Source organism: Rutilus rutilus (genome assembly GCF_951802725.1).
Source record: "Rutilus rutilus genome assembly, chromosome: 13".
Taxonomy (NCBI): Eukaryota; Metazoa; Chordata; class Actinopteri; order Cypriniformes; family Leuciscidae; genus Rutilus; species Rutilus rutilus.
Genome location: NC_140218.1, coordinates 547920 through 570248, shown reverse-complemented (window position 1 = coordinate 570248; position 22329 = coordinate 547920). Strand labels below are relative to the sequence as shown.

Below are 22329 nucleotides of genomic sequence, written 5' to 3'. Positions count from 1 at the left end.
TTCCCCAGCACTGTGACCTGAATGAATTTTATTGCAGGTTTGGAATACCCTGTCTCACACACCCCACACCTGTTCTGACCTTCTCTCCATACACCCATCAACACCCCCAGATCAACCACACTCCCCCTCCTACACTTCAGGTCTGTGAAGAAGATGTGTGTTGGGTCTTCCGGAAACAGAAGACTAGGAAAGCAACAGGCCCAGATGCCTTTTTCACCAAGCCTCTCTAAAAACCTGTGCTGTCCAGCTGGCCTTCATCATCACAAACATCTTCAACAGATCACTGGAGCTGTGCGACGTTCCTCCCTGCTTCAAATGCTCCTCCATCATCCCCATCCCAAAGAAACCCACAATCACAGGACTGAATGACTACAGACCTGTTGCTTTGACATCTGTGGTCATGAACTCATTTGAAACACTGGTGTTGGCCTACCTGAAGGACATCACTGGATCCTTGCTGGATCCTCTTCAGTTTGCCTACAGATACCCCTTTTCCACCAAAAAAGAACTGGTTCGGAACTGGTGCTGGTTCAAAGTTGGTTCAACTTGCGAACCTTCTCAGAATCTGTTTGTTTTTCCACTGACTAGAGAGCCCAGCGAACAACGTCGTTACGTCACTGTGTACGTTGCCATACGTCTTAGCTTTCCCAGAAACGCTTGCGCCAACTTCAAGCATAACAATTACAATGGCGGACTACATCGTCTTTCTGCAAATGTTTCTCCTGGCTTTGCGATCCTATATTGGGGTCAGAAGAAGACGTTTAGAACACATTTGTGCTGCTCGTCTGGATTACTATAAACTAGTGGTTCTCAACGGGGGCGTTCAGAGAACAACGGGGGGCGTTGGAAGCAAGATTTCTGAAAGGGGGGCGTTCAGGTGTTAGTGGTTCACGAGTTTAAATATGTAACGCATTTTTTTGTTCATTTACTTTTATTAATTTTAAGCATTTAGTAATTTAGTTGTAATAAACACTTAGTAGGCTATAATAAACACAAGTAGGCTATTTAAAAAGAGTTAGGACTATGTTTTTGTTAAATTATGTTGTAAAACATATGCGCGGAGTGTGATATCATATTGTGTGTGCACGCGCATCTATGGTGTGCGTGAAAGAATACGTCAGCAGCGCTAAAAAAAAAAACTAAAAAAAAAACATTCGTCCGCAGCCGCTCTACTCCTGACCGCAAGTCCACCGTCAGTGTTGTAGGTAGGCACTAGGCAGGTTTTTTGTGTTCATTTCTGTTGCATTATGATTGAAAGCAGTATCAATAATGTCAAAAATATGATGTGCAGTCAAGTTCGGGTATGTGTTTGCTGTGAGTGTTCCCACCGCGCGCGCTTGTTGTGATTCACGGAGTTTTGACGAATTGTATTTTGACGACTTGATATTATTTCTTATTCAAAAGTTTAGAATGTCTAACATTCTAAAATCTTTCAAAGCGTCTTGTAGCCTATCGTTACGTTTTTTTTATTTTTCCAGTCAGACCAGCGCTCAAGCACTGACTAGAATCCAGCGCTGACACGAATCAGCATTCACATGCTCAAAAATGCGTTTCGCGCTGACAACAATCTGGTGGTGCCTAGAATCACGCAGCGGAGGAATGGAAAGTTGACAAGCCATTAAAAATTATTGACTTAAGAAACACTTAGATTTTTTCAAATATTTTCAATAAATCATGTTCCCATTCACTCTGGCGACGAATTTTAAAATTAATTAAACTATATTCTATTTATAAGGTAGACTTTTACATTTTTAGGCTTTAACTAATTCCAATCCCTAATGCCAAAATGTTTTCTTGTTCACCAAGTAATTTACTGGTCAGGCATTATTGTTAAAGGAGAACTCGGCAACTCTGGCAAACTCTAGTCACTTCTTCGCTGATTTTCCCTTTTGTTGTCGCATGTTTTCCCCACGAGCTCCCCCTACAGCTGTGGGGGGGCGTATATTTCACAACACGGTCGTAAAAAACTCACTTGCGGCGGCCTCCTCCCCCTCTCTAACGCTGCTCATGTACGTGTGTTTTGATCGGAGCAAGCCAACTGTATCGTGTGGAGCTATGTCTACCGAGGTGGGTAATCTGGTAATACATCATACATGCATGTTTGTTTATGTCGAATTGCCGTAAAGCAATTTGTGTTTCGCGCTCGTTCTCATTCTCGTTCTCGCTTCTCACGAGACTTCCAATTTCTATCTTGCCGGGATGGTAGTGCCCAAGTTGCAAGGTTGGTTTTCCGCCTGGGAACGCTGGGGGGAGCGGGGAAAGTCACCAATATCACCAGAACAGGTTGTTTAACCATCCAAATGATTTCTAGACAGTTTTATTACGTTAAAAAAGTTACCAAGTTCTCCTTTAACTCGTAAGACAGTAAGGAGAAAATGACAATTTGATGGATAATTTAAATATATTCTGCAATCACATTTTGGTAATGTATTCATTCCGCCATCACATCTGAGCGCGAAACGCTGCTTGGGTAGTTTCAAGATAAAAATAATTAATAATACAATAATAATTTAATTGTTCATATGTGTTTAATCTTGTTAGAAGATTTTTTTTACTGATTATGAACACAAATTAATCACGACAAACCAAATTAATTGTAATTGGATTAATTAGGCCTATACCATTGAAGAAAACAAGCTGATACCAAGGTATTTTAGGCCTACAATTCTAACATAATTTTTCATGAAAAATCATGATTGTATTTATTTATTTTTCGAAAGTAAGGTTAATGTAAGCAGCTTCTTGCAATACTCTCCTAAATGTGTTATAAAACCTAAGTGCAAACATTACCGCTTTAATGACCGTCCTTTATTTTTCAGTGCATTTGTTTTACAATATATGGGATTAATATTATAACTATTATTATGTAGTAGTGTAATGTAGACACAACTAAAAGAGGTTTGAATTTTTTCTTTGTGTAATTTGCACACTGAATATGGGTTGGCACTTTTAATTTTGAACTCTCAAAGTGCACCAGATTTATTGAATTTAACATTAAAATGCACAGCATTTTCTTACGGGGGGGCATGCCCCCCAACCCCCCTAGAAGGCCCGAGGTCCACCCACCACAGATTTACCAAAAATCCTGTGACAAACACTGGTATTGCTATGCCAATGCAGTTTATAGCTTGTTTTTTTTAATGAATCACTGTGGAGTATAGTTCAATTGTATTAATAAAAGACAATTTTGCACTTATTTCATCTGTTAACTCTCACTCGTACCTGGGCGCTCATTAGTTTACGGGTGGGTGGGGGGGGGGGGGGGGGGTGTTCGGGGATTTGGATATTGGATAGGGGGCGTTGGCCCAAAAAAGGTTGAGAACCACTGCTATAAATGGAGGTTATGTTCGAGAAGAAGTTCAACAATAACCCCGCCCCCAGCCCCCGACGTAAGCATGACGTGGTAAAAGAACGGTTCTAGTCCAGCAAAGAGTTGGTGCCGCTTTGGAACCAATTTTCCTGGCTAAGAACCGGTTCTTTGGCTGTCGAAAAACAAAGAACTGGTTTGCGAGTAGGCACCGGCTCCGAACCGACACCAGCACTGCCTTGGTGGAAAAGGGGTAAGAGTGAACAGGTCTATGGATGTTGCGGTCAACATTGGACTACACTACATCTTGTAACATCTGGACAAACCAGGGACTTATTTGAGGATCCTGTTTGTGTACTTCAGCTCGGCCATCAACACCACCATCTCAAACCTCCTCCTGCCCAAACTAACCCAACTCTCTCGTCCATCTGTCAGTGGATCTCCAGCTTCCTCACAGACAGGCAGCAGTGAGTGAGGCAGGGAAACTCTCATCCAGCACCCGCAGGATCAGCACTGGCGGCCCCCAGGGGTGCTCTCTCTCACCACTGCTCTTTCCCTCTACACCAACGACTGCTCCTCCACAGACCCCTCTGTCAAGCTCCTCAAGTTAGCAGACAGCACCATACTCATTGGCCTCCTCCAGGACGGTGACGAGTCTGCTTACAGAAGGGAGGTTAAAGAGCTGGCTTTCTGGTGCAGTCATAACAACCTGAAGCTTAACACGCTCAAAATACTGGAGACGATCTTGGACTTTAGGAGAAACCCCCAGCATTATTCACACAGCACTGCGGCTTCAGTTATTCATTCAGGTTCCTGGGCACCCCATCTCTCAGGACCTGAAGTGGGACACTCACATAGACTCCATAGTGAAAAAGTCCCGGCAGAGACTGTACTTCCTTCATCCAAATGAGGAAGTTCAACCTGCCACTAGCAGAGTCTCTTCTCTGCACTTCTATAAGTGTATGGTTTGGCTCAGCTACCAAATCAGACCTCAGAAGACTACAGAGGATAGTCCGAACTGCTGAGTCTCATCTTCATTGATTTATATAGCGCTTTTAACAATGTAGACTGTTCCAAAGCAGCTTTACATTGATAATAGGAAATTAAAGTAAAGTGTTTTGGCTTTATAGCAGCTGTAGAATAAAGAATCACTGGTGAATCTGAGTGATTCACTGGTACACCCCTCGCCACTCTCCAAGATCTGTACTCATCCAGAGTGAGTAAAAGTGCTGGCAAAATCACTCTGGACCCCTCACAGCCAGGCCACTTCCTCTTTGAGCTGTTGCCGTCTGGTCGGCACCACAGAGCACTGAGCACCAGAACGACCAGGCATACGAACAGTTTCTTCTCATGAACATTAACAGTTAATGCCCCCACTAGGTAATACACACATGCAATACAGAACACTATTTATACTCATATTTATTTAGTGTAACAGAAGTCACTGATGGCAAGTTTGTGGAACCCAACTGCAGTTTATTACAATAATCCAAAGTGAGCAAAACAAACATTAGCCGCGTTTCCACTGTCGGGCCAGGGCCGGGCCAGGGCTTTAAACGGGCCGTGCCGGGCTAATAGCCTCGGGCCAATAGCACCGGGCATGCGTTTCCACTGTCGGGCCAGAAGCTCCACAGCGCTTCACTAAAACACGCCCGTAACACGCCTCTCTGGGACAACGTCACACTAAACCATCATTTCACCAACAAATGGAAGTTTTATCAGAAAACTAATCAGAAATCACTGGAAACAGCGTTGAAAACAAACACGATAAAAGCGGCCGTTTGCTAGCTTTTTTTTGTTTTTTTTTGTTTAGCAGCTACTTGAATATTTAAAAACCTAAGCATCGATGTTTTACCACAGGTTTACAATAAAAAGTGATACATTGATCATAATGAATTAATTTATGTAAAAATTGCACATTAGTCACTCAGAAATAAATTACCGTTAGGTCTATTTCACAAAAGAAAGAGGACACACTTACTTTTTCAGTCGCGTCTGTTTCTTTATCTGGTAACTTAGTTACAGGACATATTTACATCACATTTAGAAAAAATGATCATTTCTATACGACCTGAGGAGCTTTAGCACTCTCTCGACTCCCATACAGATATTTTCAGTCAGAGAAACAGGAAGCTCCCGAAAAAAAAAGTTACTTTATTTTTTGATAGTCCGGTTTAAAGAGACGAGACGTAGGCTATGACAGATAAAATAAAAACATGACTGTGATAGCCTTTAAGATTGGTCTGATTTCTTCAAGCGTTCGCTATGTTGTTGTTTTTTTACTATGCGTATCTTCAAGCGTTTACTATATTTACTATGGTAACGGCTAGCGCGCATAGTCTTTTGCATCACAAACAGAAGGCATTCAAACATGAACGCGATTTAAATTATTTTATTTTTAAGTCTTAAATGCTGACAGAATCATCCGGCGCTGCCGTCTCCCAATGGTAAACTCCTCCTCTGTTGGTAACCACTCCTCTAGCCCGAGCTGGCCCGCTTTGGCCTAAGGTATTCGACGGGCCAGAAATCCTGGCCATTGGCCCCGAGTAAGCCCCGATCAAGCCCCGGAAGTGACAGTGGAAACGCGACTGGCCCTGGCACGCACTAGCACGGCCCGGCCCTGGCCCGACAGTGGAAATGCGGCTAGTGACTTGACTTGACTTGACTTGACTTGACTTGACTTGACTTGACTTGACTTGACCAACAATGGTTAAAACATCAATGTTAGACAAAGACGCATGTCAAACAGGAGAGCTTAAATACACAGACTACTAATGACTAGACAAGACACACCTGTGAACATAATCAAGACAATTACCCAATGACAACATGGGACACATGACAAGGGGAAAACATCAAACAAAACTCAAAACTAGACGTGATATTTAGCTCACCATACCTCTTATTCACATTCCCTTACATTTGTACATAACACACCTGTGGGTGCTGTGGCGCAATGGATAAGACACATGCCTTTGGTGTGAGAGACCCGGGTTCGAATCCACTGTGAGACACCAATGTGTCCCTGAGCAAGACACTTAACCCCTAGTTGCTCCAGAGGCGTGCGACCTCTGACATATATAGCAATTGTAAGTCGCTTTGGATAAAAGCGTCAGCTAAATGAATAAATGTACCTGTACATACACATATTTTCTATTGTCTATTTTGCTCATGAGTTACCCATAGCAGATCTATACAGGTGGAGCTGGGGGAGGTGGAGGTGTTCTGAAGCGCTCATGAGTTACCCGTAGCAGATCTATACAGGTGGAGCTGGGGGAGGTGGTGGTGTTCTGAAGCGCTCATGAGTTACCCGTAGCAGATCTATACAGGTGGAGCTGGGGGAGGTGGAGGGGTTCTGAAGCGCTCATGAGTTACCTGTAGCAGATCTATACAGGTGGAGCTGGGGGAGGTGGAGGTGTTCTGAAGCGCTCATGAGTTACCTGTAGCAGATCTACACAGGTGGAGCTGGGGGAGGTGGAGGGGTTCTGAAGTGCTCATGAGTTACCCGTAGCAGATCTACACAGGTGGAGCTGGGGGAGGTGGAGGGGTTCTGAAGCGCTCATGAGTTACCCGTAGCAGATCTACACAGGTGGAGCTGGGGGAGGTGGAGGGGTTCTGAAGCGCTCATGAGTTACCCGTAGCAGATCTACACAGGTGGAGCTGGGGGAGGTGGAGGGGTTCTGAAGCGCTCATGAGTTACCCGTAGCAGATCTACACAGGTGGAGCTGGGGGAGGTGGAGGGGTTCTGAAGCGCTCATGAGTTACCCGTAGCAGATCTACACAGGTGGAGCTGGGGGAGGTGGAGGGGTTCTGAAGCGCTCATGAGTTACCCGTAGCAGATCTACACAGGTGGAGCTGGGGGAGGTGGAGGGGTTCTGAAGCGCTCATGAGTTACCCGTAGCAGATCTACACAGGTGGAGCTGGGGGAGGTGGAGGGGTTCTGAAGCGCTCATGAGTTACCCGTAGCAGATCTACACAGGTGGAGCTGGGGGAGGTGGAGGGGTTCTGAAGCGCTCATGAGTTACCCGTAGCAGATCTATACAGGTGGAGCTGGGGGAGGTGGAGGGGTTCTGAAGCGCTCATGAGTTACCCGTAGCAGATCTACACAGGTGGAGCTGGGGGAGGTGGAGGGGTTCTGAAGCGCTCATGAGTTACCTGTAGCAGATCTACACAGGTGGAGCTGGGGGAGGTGGAGGGGTTCTGAAGCGCTCATGAGTTACCCGTAGCAGATCTACACAGGTGGAGCTGGGGGAGGTGGAGGGGTTCTGAAGCGCTCATGAGTTACCCGTAGCAGATCTACACAGGTGGAGCTGGGGGAGGTGGAGGGGTTCTGAAGCGCTCATGAGTTACCCGTAGCAGATCTACACAGGTGGAGCTGGGGGAGGTGGAGGGGTTCTGAAGCGCTCATGAGTTACCCGTAGCAGATCTATACAGGTGGAGCTGGGGGAGGTGGAGGGGTTCTGAAGCGCTCATGAGTTACCCGTAGCAGATCTACACAGGTGGAGCTGGGGGAGGTGGAGGGGTTCTGAAGCGCTCATGAGTTACCTGTAGCAGATCTACACAGGTGGAGCTGGGGGAGGTGGAGGGGTTCTGAAGCGCTCATGAGTTACCCGTAGCAGATCTACACAGGTGGAGCTGGGGGAGGTGGAGGGGTTCTGAAGCGCTCATGAGTTACCCGTAGCAGATCTACACAGGTGGAGCTGGGGGAGGTGGAGGGGTTCTGAAGCGCTCATGAGTTACCCGTAGCAGATCTACACAGGTGGAGCTGGGGGAGGTGGAGGTGTTCTGAAGCGCTCATGAGTTACCTGTAGCAGATCTACACAGGTGGAGCTGGGGGAGGTGGAGGGGTTCTGAAGCGCTCATGAGTTACCCGTAGCAGATCTACACAGGTGGAGCTGGGGGAGGTGGAGGGGTTCTGAAGCGCTCATGAGTTACCTGTAGCAGATCTACACAGGTGGAGCTGGGGGAGGTGGAGGTGTTCTGAAGCGCTCATGAGTTACCTGTAGCAGATCTACACAGGTGGAGCTGGGGGAGGTGGAGGGGTTCTGAAGCGCTCATGAGTTACCTGTAGCAGATCTACACAGGTGGAGCTGGGGGAGGTGGAGGGGTTCTGAAGCGCTCATGAGTTACCTGTAGCAGATCTACACAGGTGGAGCTGGGGGAGGTGGAGGGGTTCTGAAGCGCTCATGAGTTACCCGTAGCAGATCTACACAGGTGGAGCTGGGGGAGGTGGAGGTGTTCTGAAGCGCTCATGAGTTACCTGTAGCAGATCTACACAGGTGGAGCTGGGGGAGGTGGAGGTGTTCTGAAGCGCTCATGAGTTACCCGTAGCAAATCTACACAGGTGGAGCTGGGGGAGGTGGAGGTGTTCTGAAGCGCTCATGAGTTACCCGTAGCAGATCTACACAGGTGGAGCTGGGGGAGGTGGAGGTGTTCTGAAGGGCTCATGAGTTACCTGTAGCAGATCTACACAGGTGGAGCTGGGGGAGGTGGAGGGGTTCTGAAGCGCTGCAACTGCTACAGCAAATGCTGACCAGTATTTGAAGGTTGAGCAACAAGCTTATTGGCTGCTGATACAGCAGGAACCAATCAGCTGTGCCCTATGGCTTATGCCAGCAGCCATATCACCCTGTAGCCCAAGACTGGTTGCCCACTGAAGCTAAGCAGGGCTGAGCCTGGTTAGTACCTGGATGGGAGACCTCCTGAGAAAACCAGGTTGCTGCTGGAAGAGGTGTTAGTGAGGCCAGCAGGGGGTGCTCACCCTGTGGTCTGTGTGGGTCCTAACACCCCAGTGTAGTGACGGGGACACTATACTGTCAAAGAGCACCGTCCTTCGGATGAGACGTTAAACCGAGGTCCTGACTCTCTGTGGTCATTAAAAATCCCATGGCACTTCTCGTAAAGAGTAGGGGTGTAACCCCGGTGTCCTGGCCACATTCCACCCATTGGCCCTTACCAATCATGGCCTCCTAATAATCCCCTTCCATTGAATTGGCTCTATCACTCTCTCCTCTCCACCTGTAGCTGTTGTGTGGTGAGTGCACTGGCGCCGTTGTACTGTGGCTGCCGTCGCATCATCCAAGTGGATGCTACACACTGGTGATTCCCTGATATGATTGTAAAGCGCTTTGGGTGTACAGTAGTACATATGAAAGCGCTATGTAAATGCCTCATTCTATTCTATTCTATTCTATGGAGAATGATGTGATTGCGAGCAGATCGAGTTAAGGACCGATCAGCCTGCGCCATCTAGAGTTTCATGACAGAACTTTGTCTTTGTCTTGAGGTAAATAGACTCAGAAGACTCTGTGTGTGAACGTAAATTTTTTTAGGATCAGGATCTGCATCATTAGTGTCACTAAGTTGAACTGCAATAATGCTGATTGAAACATGTTTCCTGATCACTCAATTCACACACTTCATTGGTCAGTAAACAAATAGCCCCGCCCCCAAACCCACATGATTGGCTGTGTCAGAAGTTAACATGCCGCTCAATCAAATCTTCTGAAAGCTTCACAGTGTTTCACTCTTCAGGAATCAAATTAACACAACACTAACTAGGTGGTTTAGTGCTGCAGAGTTCATCTTAAATCCTGCAGTTACACACACATACACTCACACATTCATAAATCTGAAGATCGTCATTTGTTTCTCTTTCATCTTTATTTCTGTGTTCCTGGTGATGTCAGTTGCTATGCAACCATGCTATCAGAGCCAGTTTCCATGGCGACCGGACTAGCATCGTGCATTGAATGAGAGAGAGAGCGAGCATGGGAAACACACACACACACACACATACACACATTTGAGTGAGTTTTTGATGGTTAGGAACTTTAGATTCATATTCAGGTAATTCTGGTGTGTTTCTGCTCTCAGGAATAATATTATTAGTGGAACAGATTAACAGATTGATGTTGTAGTGTGTGTGTGTGTGTGTGTTGCATCTCATGAACGCTTGTATGTACACAGAATGCATGTTGAGGGTCTGATTGGAGTGTTGTCCCTCTTTGATGACATCATCTTCATCAGCTCTGCAGTGGGTGCTGAGTGGAATACTGAGCAGCTCTGTGTCGCCCCCGTCTGGCCGGTCACAAAAGTGTGTGTGTGAGAGAGTGAGTGAGTGAGTGAGTGAGTGTGTGTGTGTGTGTGTGTGTGTGTGTGTGTGTGTGTGTGTGTGTGCATGAGAGAGAGAGAGAGAGAGAGAGAGAGAGAGAGAGAGAGAGAGAGAGAGAGAGAGAGAGAGAGTGTGTGTGTTTCATATTTGAAAAGCAAAATTAGTGTTTTATAAAATGCAGGAAGCCATTGTTTTGTGACTGGAAGTCCATCTAACAGGAAGTGATGTCAGAGAAGGACCCTGTCCCTATTATTATAATTCTATTATATCTACTATTTTATTTTTTATATTTTATTATATTTGTATTTTTACTATTTTTAGTGTGTATTTTATTTATTATATTTATGTATTCAAGCTATTACATTTTCTTAATTGTTACTGTTTAGAATCGTTACCTTCATACTTCATACATAAAAAAAACATGTTAAACCAACATGAATATAAATATAACATTAAAATTAGATTGCATATTAAATATTAAGTAAGGGATTTATATTGTTATTGATGAGCTGAGCTCAGCACACTCATGCCTTTATGGTTTTGATTATTAAATGATCAGATGTATTGTGTTTAACTCATATTTGTCAGTATTTGGGGTGTTGATGCAGGAGTGTGTGAAGATGCTTTTACTTCACGGTTATGTAAATGTAAAGTAATTCACGCCTTCAGATCAAACCGATTCTAAGATCACAGAAATTACAAGATCACGATATTCATACAAATATTTAAAAAATGTGACCATGGATTTGAAAGGTGACTCTTGACGGTGTTTATTTATCGAGTGTCTGTCATTTATGTCCGTTTCTATCAGAAACACGCTAAAGGCCTGTTCACACTAAGAATGATAACAACAGAGATAACTTTTATGATAACTATAATAACTACTGTATAATAATTACTATAATGATAACTATAACAATGATTATAATGATAATTATAATAACTAGGGATGCACTGATACCACTTTTCCCAGAACGAGTCCGATACTGTATAACTGATACCTGTATTTTCACTGCATTTATAATTTTTAAATGTATTGGCAGAGAAACCAAAAGAATATAAATCATATTAGTTGGCTTATAATTTGTTCATCAAATAAATATTTCCTTCAGTTATTTACATGCTTAATTAAGCCTGCTAAAATGCATTGAATGAGCTTCTGTTACTGTCACTGTTCATTCTATTGCTTTATCATATTTTATCTTTCATTTAACAGTACAGCACATATTTATTAGCAGCTCAGGGCTCAGTGCTGAGGATCGGGTCAGCGGTTCCAATGTTTAGACACCAGTGAAATATCAATTCTTTATTCCAATTTTGAAACTACAACAAAAATTACAGTAATTAATCAAATGTGAAAAAAACAACAACGAAAAAAACAAAAAACACTGCATATTCATTACTGAATAAATTAAATATAGATGGATCTTTTTGTAAAGTTACAAAAGGTAGCCTATTTGGTCAAGAGCAGTGAGTGATTTATTTGTGCTTTGTTTGATTAACATTAAAACACAGCAGCAGGTTTATTAGACTGCTGCCCCTTTAAGACCGAACGCACCGACCCCATTTAAATATACTGTCTATGTTCACTTGAATTCGCAAGAAAGACAATTTAATTCAGTATTCGCGCGCTGAGACGCTGGTTTGCGGGGCGCGCGATTTGAATGTTTGCGTTCATGGAACTTCTTGAATTTCACACGTCCTGTAATAATGTAGGGAATCACTCGTTATACATAAATCAGGTAACAGTTCATGTTTTACTTACATATACGATTTAGTTTTAATCCAAATAACACGTGCTGAGTGAACGATCAGCAATCAAGAGCATTCAACAGAAGTGCTCTCTCTCTCTCTCTCTCTCGTAAGTTAACGTAAGTAATAAGCTACATCAGGGTTTTGCTTTCTTTGCCATTGACATCCGACTGAACTACAAACTTTCCACTGAAGTCTGTTTAAAGGGATGTGCTCGACCAGCTCGCGCGTCTGTGCCGCTGCGCGCTCAATCCACCGCGCGCTTTTCTCACCACAGCTATGTGTTACTATATTTTGTTCCACTAATAAGATACATTTACTACATAGACAGCCTTTTTTTAATCCCCATTATACACTCTGTTGTCCGTGTTTCTTTGTCGGGACACAAGTGTACAAACGTTTTTTTTTTTTTTAAATGCTTTAAATGCTCCAGCTCTTTATAGCAGGATGGATTCTGATCAGCTGTCAATGTTTTTATCGTTCATCAGCTGGAAAAATTGTTCTGAAAGTGATTCCAAAGATATCGTTCCTTTGAGTCGTTATAGTTGCAGTGTGGACTTCACTATCCTTTTACATTTTAGATAGATTTTTCAAACTATCGTTATCTTTCTCAGAGTGAACCGACCTTAAACAGGCACGCTCTCCTGTGTCTCTGCAGAAGTACCGTTACCATGACGAGGAGACTCCGCCCCTGCAGCACAGCCCCGCCCACCTGACTGCAGAGAAGTCTGCAGAGATGCTCCACCTCAGTGACACTGGCCACGCCCACATCGACGGTATCCACGGTTACACGCCCCAGATGCACATGTCCCCTGCCAAGGTAAGAGTCCTGCTCATGATGGGAGTGTGTTAGCGTCTTCTTTCTTACAGTCGGTGGTTGAGCTGTGGTTTGATTGGTCCTCGGGGGCCCGGCGAGATCGGTTTTATTTTATTCAGAAATTCTGTGTTTAAAGGTTAAATTAATTGTTAATAATAAAAAAGCGTCTAATCAATGGAATTCATAAAACTTTAACAACTGAAATTCAAGCCTATTAGCTGTTGTCAGGACACTGGACAGATCCAGAGAATAAGCAGCTGAGGCTGGTCAACTAACTTAAGTTAACCCATAGTTGAGTGAATATGACCCGTCTCTCTCTCTTTCTCTCTTTCTTTCTTTCTCTCTTTCTCTCTCTCTCTCTCTCTCTCTCTCTCTCTCTCTCTCTCTCTCTCATCTGTCCTCATGTGTGTCCTGTCTCTCCAGTCTAACTGTTCTGCCCTTTATCTCAAACGCCATGCTTGAGTATGCAGTCAGATAACGCCTCCCAAAGACAACAGACTCAGGGATTGTTTCCAAGGTTTACTGCTGCCCAAGGAATAGCGTAAAACTGTAAAAATAGAAAATACAGAATCCTAAATGTACAGAGTCAATTACATGTTCGCATAAGCACAACAAAGGCTTTTACATCGCATATACATGGCAAAGAACTGTGAGTTAGCATCAACTATATCAGAAACAGATTGTGCAATTCACGAAATGAAAGAAAACTAATTTACATCTGGTATATAAGATATAACAATTAAATATGCATAGGAATTATAATATAGCAACATCTACATACCGAAAGTGCCTTCAAAACAACTTAATAAAGGAGCAATAGTAGCCATGACCGCATGCTCTTCCTTGCTGCTGGGCTCACATTTGTGATGTCATCATATAAGGACATTAACAATATCATATGCAATAACCAACTTTGAACAGAAGGGGTCGCTTTACTACAACTTTTATATTGAATAAATGCAGAATTTTCATATAGAACAGCACACTCCCCGTCTGGTATTCGGGGAATACCAAACCTTTTTACTTGAGTTTAAACATGAACGGTCTATTCCGAATCTTCATGAAGGAGGAGTACTATCTCATTAATAGGTCTCAGAAACAGTTTGGGTCCATCTTTCCCAATGATTCTTACTTGTACTTTTCGAACTCACCCATCTTGGCTGGGGTAAGTTTTAGGGATGTCCCGATACCACTTTTTCACTTCCGATACGATACCGATACCGCAGCTTTGGCTATTTGGCGATACCGATATCAATCCGATATTTTTATTTTATTCTTGAACTAATACTACTAATAATAAAATATATGGAAGCTTTTTGCTCAATTAGCCACATAAAAACATCTCACTCAAATGGAGAACAAATACTTCTCCAGTATATAGTCCACAACAACAGCTGATAATGAAAGACTGCCACCCTTTATTCAAAAGACCTTGAGATATTAATTAATTTGCTATATTTCAGATCAATATATTTGTTTCCTTAAAATTTGTATTAACTTTAACTTTATTCTCATCTGAATTATAAATAATTTATTTATGTATAAAATAATACTACTTTTAAAAACACATTTGATTTTCTTTTTTATTCAATGTAGAATATGTAAACACTTTTTGCAGTTTTAACGATGTCCTGTATGAAAATGTTTTTGAGTATGTTTTTATGTTTCCACTGTTCGATCGCGCCCGTGCCTCTCTCTCTCTGACACACACACACACACACACATTCCAGCAATGCAATCTTGACATCGCAGCCTGTTCATTTTGCTGCGTTCACACCAAACGCGAATAGAGCATCAAATTCGCGTCTACCGCGTCTAGTTCGATGCTTGAACAGTTTGAATCCATTCGCGCGTCCGAAGCGAATAGGACGCGCTGCGCACGTATAATGATAAAGCGAGCGTTTGAAGCGAGCATTTGAAGCGATACAGACGCGCGTTCCTGCATATGTCTATGCGCGTATCTAACAGTATCACATTAATTAATGTGCACGCGAGTTTTATTTATTTTCATGCCGTGTATTCTCTGTGTAAATCCATGCACCGAACATACGTTCAGTACGAATACATGTACCATTCCACTCCTAATAGGTATCGATCATAGGTATCGGATAATTATTTTTCTCCCCTCCGATATCCAATCTAGCGTTTTGGGCCAGTATCGGCATGATACCGATGCCGTGGATCGGATCGGGACATCCCTAGTAAATTTCTGTTATGATGCCCAGGGGCCAATCGTTCCGTTTTGACTGAGAGTCCTTGAGCAGAACTATGCATCCTTTGGAAACATTGGGCTGTTGGTGTTGCCATTTTCGTCGATGTTGTTGGGTTGAAAGGTACTGTTTACGTCCCACAAAGTGTTTGCGAGGCTTTGCACAGTACACCACTGTTGTTTGTACAGATCAGGCTTTCCAAAGTCACCAGGTGGAACTGAGCTAGGACCAGTCTTTTGGGTAAGTAATGTGGCAGGTGTTAGGATGAAAGGATCTGTTGGATCAGTAGACACAGGTATCAGTGGTCTGTTGTTTATAATGGCAGTAACTTCAGCCATGAAGGTGGAGAGTACCTTGTGCGTGAGTTTAGAGGATGCCATCTGAAGATGCATAGAGTCCAAAATCCTGCGAGCAATGCCAATCATCCTTTCTCATGCACCGCCCATGTGCGACAAATGCGGAGGGTTGAAAGTCCATATGCAGCCGTGATCTGACAGGAATTGTTTCACCACCTTTTCATCAACATTGGAAGGAATTTGCAGGTCTTTACAAGCTCCGATGAAATTGGTCCCTCTATCAGAGCGAATCCGTTTCACTGGCCCCCGGATTGCCAGAAACCTCCTTAAAGCATTAATAAAACTGGAGGTATCTAGGGCCTTGATCACTTCTATATGAATGGCTCTGACACTTAGACATGTGAATAGCACCACCCATCTTTTGCATTCTGCATAGCCGCCTCTTGTCCTACGAGCAGATACTGACCAGGGGCCAAACACATCTAGTCCCACATGTGTGAAGGGAGGCTCTATGCTGAGCCTGTCGGCAGGCAGATCTGCCATCTTTTGAGTCTCGCAGCCCCTCCTGGCTCGCAGCATACAACACAGGAATGGATGAGACCGTTCACACGTCTTTTGCCTCCTATTATCCAGTAGCTGGCAGATCTTATCGCTCCCTCTGTGAAGTGACGACCCTGATGATGCGTTTGCTCATGAAAGTGTTGTGTTAGAAGTAATGCTACATGGTTCCTACCCAGTTTGATGAGGGGTCCCTTTTCTTCAGAACCTAGATCTGCTTTGACCAGACGACCTCCTACCCTCAACAGTCCGCTTTGATCAATGAAGGGATCTACTTTTCGAAGTGTGCTAGTTTTGGGAAGTGGTTCATTCCATTTGAGGCACTGCAACTCGTCAGCAAAAGTTTCCTGTTGTACTGCTCGTATGACAACTTCTGGGCTCTGAAGTATTGTGTCAGCACTAAGAGGAAGTTTGCAACAGTGCCATCCTTTGCATGCCTGAGGGGTGTCGATTTGACTCTGCTTATAAGAGCGTGCAATATGATTCAGATTTCCAACAGCTCAGTTCAGACGGCTCCAGTCCGAAAAGCATTCAAAGCGACTTGAGACAGTGGTATGCAACACTTTCTTTGCCATTGACATCCGACTGAACTACAAACTTTCCACTGAAGTCTGTTTAAAGGGATGTGCTCGACCAGCTCGCGCGTCTGTGCCGCTGCGCGCTCAATCCACCGCGCGCTTTTCTCTTATCAGCTCGCGCACCACAGCTATGTGTTACTATATTTTGTTTAATATTCCACTAATAAGATACATTTACTACATAGACAGCCTTTTTTTAATCCCCATTATACACTCCAGTTAGGGTTAGGCAACAACACTTATGCAACAGGTATGTTACTTGTGGACGAACTTCTGAATCTCGATCAGGATCAACAAGTGCGAAGGGTTCCCCAGGGAAAGTCTCTGTTTTTGGATTCTGGTCCACTGAACCAAATAGTGATCTGCAATTTGGTTGGAGCTACTGGTCATGTTGCAACATCAACTGGATTATGCTCTTACCTCACATAATGCCATTTTTATGGATTAGTGCTTGTCCGGATTCTCTGTACACGATTGCTTACATAGACATGAAATCTACGTTTCTCGTTGTAGATCCTGATGTGGTTCCTGTCTGCAGATTGAACTTTAAAGCAGTGGAACATTTGTTGTATATCTACCATGAAGGCGACAGGCTCTTTGCGAAACCGCATGAGGACACCGAGGAGACTGTTGTTGAGGTCAGGACCCGTCAAGAGAACCTTGTTCAGTGATGCACCTTTGTATTGAGCGCTCGAGTCAAAGACCACTCGGATCTGGGAAGGCTTTTTTGTATGGTACACGGCAAAAGAAGGTAGATACCAACTCTGTTCATTGGGACCAACTGAAGGAGCTATTTCTGCATGATCATTTTGGAATAGCCTCTCCATGAAGGCTACAAAGTCTCTTTTCATCTCAGGCTTCTTCCTGAAAGATCAGAGAAGTGAATTGAAGCGTTCCACAGCTTGTGGACGATTGTTTGGCAGATATTGCCTTGGCTGTTTCAATGGGAGTGGGGCAACCCATTAATTTTCCTTGTCTCAATAGACAGAGTTGTTCTCTCATCATCTTTTGTTCTCTGAAATACATCCCATTTTGCTAGTCTTTGAGTCCTCTCCTTGATAAGGGACTTGGTGAGTGACTCACTTTGGGATCTATCCTTTACAGTGTAGTTGTTAGGACATGGGTGAAAGTATGTAGACTGACTGTTCTCCATAATGTTGGTGTGATAAGTTTGGATGAAAGTCGGTTTATGAACTTTCCCGAGGCACATGTCTCCAATGATTACCCACCCGAAGTCCAACTTTTGCGCAAAGGGAGCATTTGGTGGCCCATTCACTTACTTATGGGCTTTGTGGACTCTGATCATATCTCTGCCTAACAGGAGAAGAATGGGAACATATAGATCGGGCTCTGGAATGTACCTTGCAAGATGTTTTAGGTGCCTGTGATTACTAACTACTTCTGGAGTGGGGATTTCAGAGCGATTGTCTGGAATTTCGTTACACTCAAGTAGCACTGGTACACAGGCCCCCGGAATCAACATTGACATTGATCAACATTGAAGCTTAAGACTAAGCTTCCATCAAAGGTTTCCACTTGAAAGCCTCGTGCTAGCCTGCCTTCTGTTTCAACTGTGCCTGCGCATGTTTTGAGAGTGTGGGCTACGTTACACTCTGTTATGCCAAACAGATCGAAGAATTCTGATCTTGAGAGTGATCTGTTGCTTTGATCATCTAGTATTACACACGTTTTGACTGCTTTTTCTGGGTGGCCTTCAGGAAATACTTTCACAAGACATACCTTGGAGCATGAGTGAGGAAGTTGACTGTCTCCACATACCTCTGTACAAGCTGAGGAAACCTCAGATTCCACAGGTACGTCCTCACTCACTTCATGATCCTCCGATGTCAGGAATTGTGGTTCTTTCGTCCATGGTGCTGGGCCTTGATGGAGCGCTGCCATGTGGGTAACGCTGCCACATTCTGAACACTTAACATCCTGATCACAGTTCTTTGCCATGTGGAATATGGAGTTGCAACATTTAAAGCATATGCCTTGTTGTTTGATCAATGACTTTCTCTCTTCCATAGGTTTCATCTTGAATCCTCTACATCTGAACAGAGGGTGAGGCTTATTGTGTAGAAAGCACTGTTTTGCTGGATTTACCTTATTTTTGAGTTCGCTGGCAGCTGATGAATTCTCAGAGGAGACCTGTGTCTTGTGTGTGATGACAGCTCTGGGAAAAACAGATTTGTTTAATTGTCTGTTTGGTTTGCGAGTTTCTTCCTGTACAGCTGTAAGAAAGAAACTTGGATCGTTGCGCATTTTAGCTTGCTGACACACAAAGTCTACTAAGAACTTGAAGGCTGGAAAGGAAACTCTGCAGTCCTCTTTGTACTTAGATCCCACCGTGAGCCACGTCTCTTGTAAGCTGAATGGCAATTTCTGAATTATCGGATTTACTCCCCGTGGTGTGTCTAGATAGGAAAGACCCATTAGATCACCATCCTGCTTAGCTGCTTGGATGTCCATGAGCAAATCTCCCAGCTCACGCAGTCTGTGACTATCTCTGTTTGCTATTTTTGGGAAGCTCTCCAGTTTAGCGAATAGAGCACTTTCTACCATTTCCGGCGAGCCATATGTTTCATAAAGTCTGTCCCAAATCAGAGTGAGCCCTTGTAACGGATGGTTAATGTGCACAGCTCTGATCCGTCTTGCATGCTCAGCTGACTCACACCCCAGCCATTTCACTAGCAAATCCATCTCCTCGCTAGGTGAGAGGTTAAGGTCTTTAGTGGCATTTATAAAGGATGCCCTCCATCTGAAAGTCTCTGGATGTTTGTTAAACTGCGTAAGGCCGGTAGACACTAATTCACGTCTTGCGATAAACTTGATGACATCAGACATTTGATTATTTGCATACAGATTACCTTGATACTGTCCAGCTTGTAAAGGTGTAGCTGACTGAGTCTGATAATAGCTGAGTGGCACGCTTCTGTCTCCGCTCCTTTCCTCACTGCCTGGAAATGGTGCAGATCGTGGGTGATGCACATCTTGACGTGACCTGAAGTACACCTCATGCTGAGCCGGGCGTGTAAACTGTACATCCTTGGATTGCGAAATGGTAGGGTACTCTGCATCGACAGGCTGAGACTTGGGTGGTATGGCATAAAAACCACACTGGCCCTCCTGCTGCAAGTAGGATTCAGTAGTCTGTGGTTGTTGCACTTCTGAAACATTTATGCCTCCGTTATCATAAAACGGCCCATCCAGCACTAGCATTTGTGAATCTATAGCACTATCCTGTTGTATCCTCTATAGGTAGGTCTATTACACTCGAAATCCCTCTACTTTCTTGCTCTGCAGCTGTTTCTAAAGCCTCTGCTTTTGCTTGAATGACTGCAGCTCTTTTTAGCAGCCTTAAAGTCTCTAGTGATGCCTCAAGCTGTGCTTGTTGTATGTTAAGTTTGCTTTCTTTCTTAGCAAACGAACGCTAAACGCTAATGCTTTAGCCGCTTCAGCCTCTGCTCTAGCCATTGCAGCAGCTGTGGTTACGGCTGATGAGCCTCGTGAGCGCCGTGACGAACATGATGCATTAGATGCTTGCCTCTGTGTTCCAGACTTGGAGCTTGACTTAGACATCGTAGGAGGAAGATCACCTTATGGGCTAGCTTGGAGTGGAGTTAGAAACAAACTCCCGCCGTGGAGTTAGAAACTAGAGGTTGGTCACCGAAGATTTTCGTTTTACTGTTCTGCCCTTTATCTCAAACTTCTTGAGTATGCAGTCAGATAACGCCTCCCAAGTCAAGTCAAGTCATCTTCATTTATATAGCGCTTTTAACAATGTAGATTGTTTCAAAGCAGCTTTACAGAGATAAACGTATAATTTATGGTAACAGAGATTGTTTTGGCTTTATAGCGGTTCTTTAATAAAGTTATTTTTCAGCTAAAGTTATTCGATAGTATTTAAATGATATTCGCTTAAATACTGATTCAGGCAAATTATCAGTGCTGGTGCTACTCGACCTCAGTGCTGCATTTGACACTGTCGATCACAACATACTTCTTGACAGGCTGGAAAACTGGGTGGGGCTTTCTGGGATAGTCCTAAAATGGTTCAGGTCATACTTAGATGGGAGAGGTTATTATGTGATTATAGGAGACCATAAGTCTGAGTGGACATCCATGACATGCAGAGTCCCTCAAGGCTCAATTCTTGCACCACTCCTGTTCAACCTGTATATGCTCCCAATGAGCCAAATAATGAGAAAGAACCAAATCTCTTACCACAGCTATGCAGACGACACACAGCTCTACTTAGCCCTATCACCTAAGGACTACAGCCCCATTGACTCCCTGTGCCAATGCATTGATGAAGTCAACAGTTGGACGTGTCAAAATTTTCTTCAGTTAAACAAAGACAAAACTGAAGTCATTGCGTTTGGAAACAAAGATGAAGTTCTCAAGGTGAACGCATACCTTCTCACTAAACATCAAGTCAGGAATCTTGGTGTGACACTAGAGTCAGACCTTAGTTTCAGTAGTCATGTCAAAGCAATAACTAAATCAGCATACTATCATCTGAAAAATATTGCAAGAATTAGATGCTTTGTTTCCAGACAAGACTTAGAGAAACTTGTTCATGCTTTCATCACCAGCAGGGTGGATTATTGTAATGGACTCCTCACTGGCCTTCCCAAAAAGACCATAAGACAGTTGCAGCTCATACAGAACGCTGAGCAGAATCAGAACATATTAACACATCACACCAGTCTTCAGGTCTTTACACTGGCTCCCAGTTAAATTTAGGATTGATTTGAAAGTATTATTACTGGTATGTATATAAATCATTCAATGGCCTAGGACCTCAATACACTGCAGATATGCTCACTGAATATAAACCCAACAGATCACTCAGATCATTAGGATCATATCAGCTAGAAATACCAAGGGTTCACTCTAAGCATGGCGAGTCCGCTTTAGCTATTATGCTGGAACAGCTTCCAGAAGAGATCAGATGTGCTCCTACAGTCACATTCAAATCCAGACTCAAAACACTTCTGTTTAGCTATGCATTTACTGAATGAGCACTGTGCCCCTGTTCGTCCGACTGTCTGTACTGTACTTTATTTTATTTTTCTAAACTGTTTTAATTATTCTTATTTCTATTTATTATTTTAATTTCTTCTATGTAAAGCACTTTGAATTGCCATTGTGTATGAAATGTGCTATATAAATAAACTTGCCTTGCCTTGCCTGCCTAAAGTTATTTTTGATTGATTCGCTTCCGTCGCAACGATCATTTGTTATTAAATTAGGGGCCGCTAAGACGACACCATTCTCTCTACACAGACTTTAAACGCGAACCTGTGAGAAACGCTGATTGCGTTCACATGCGCATTAAGAATGGGTTCTATAGTTATGTGCGTTTGAATATATTAGATTAGATTAGATTAGATTAGATTCAACTTTATTGTCATTACACAAGTACAGGTACAAGGCAACGAAATGCAGTTTAGGTCTAACCAGAAGTGCAATAGCAGCAAGTGCAGGATATACAGTGGTTCATAAGTGCAGAACATGGATATGTACTGAATAAATATAGAGTTGAATACTATTATAAACAAAAATTTACAGATAGATTGTCCTATGAATATAATATACAGATAACTATTACTGTGAACAGAATTTACAGCTAGATATGTACTGAATATAATAATATACAGATGGCTATTACTATAAACAGAATGTTTACAG

General features: G+C 43.5%; 1 protein-coding gene across 3 annotated transcripts in view; it reads left to right on the top strand.

The window, feature by feature from the left end:
- dlg4b (discs, large homolog 4b) overlaps positions 1-22329 on the top strand; it is a gene marked incomplete at its 5' end in the record, with an annotated part of 75080 nt that overhangs the window by 11071 nt on the left and 41680 nt on the right. For 2 of the 3 annotated variants that reach the window (XM_084428422.1, XM_084428423.1), the window contains one exon: positions 12832-12993. In XM_084428422.1, coding sequence (XP_084284548.1) covers positions 12832-12993 — 162 coding nt within the window. Of the gene's footprint in view, positions 1-12807; positions 12994-22329 lie in introns of all 3 variants that reach the window. The other variant, XM_084428425.1, reaches the window with a different exon arrangement.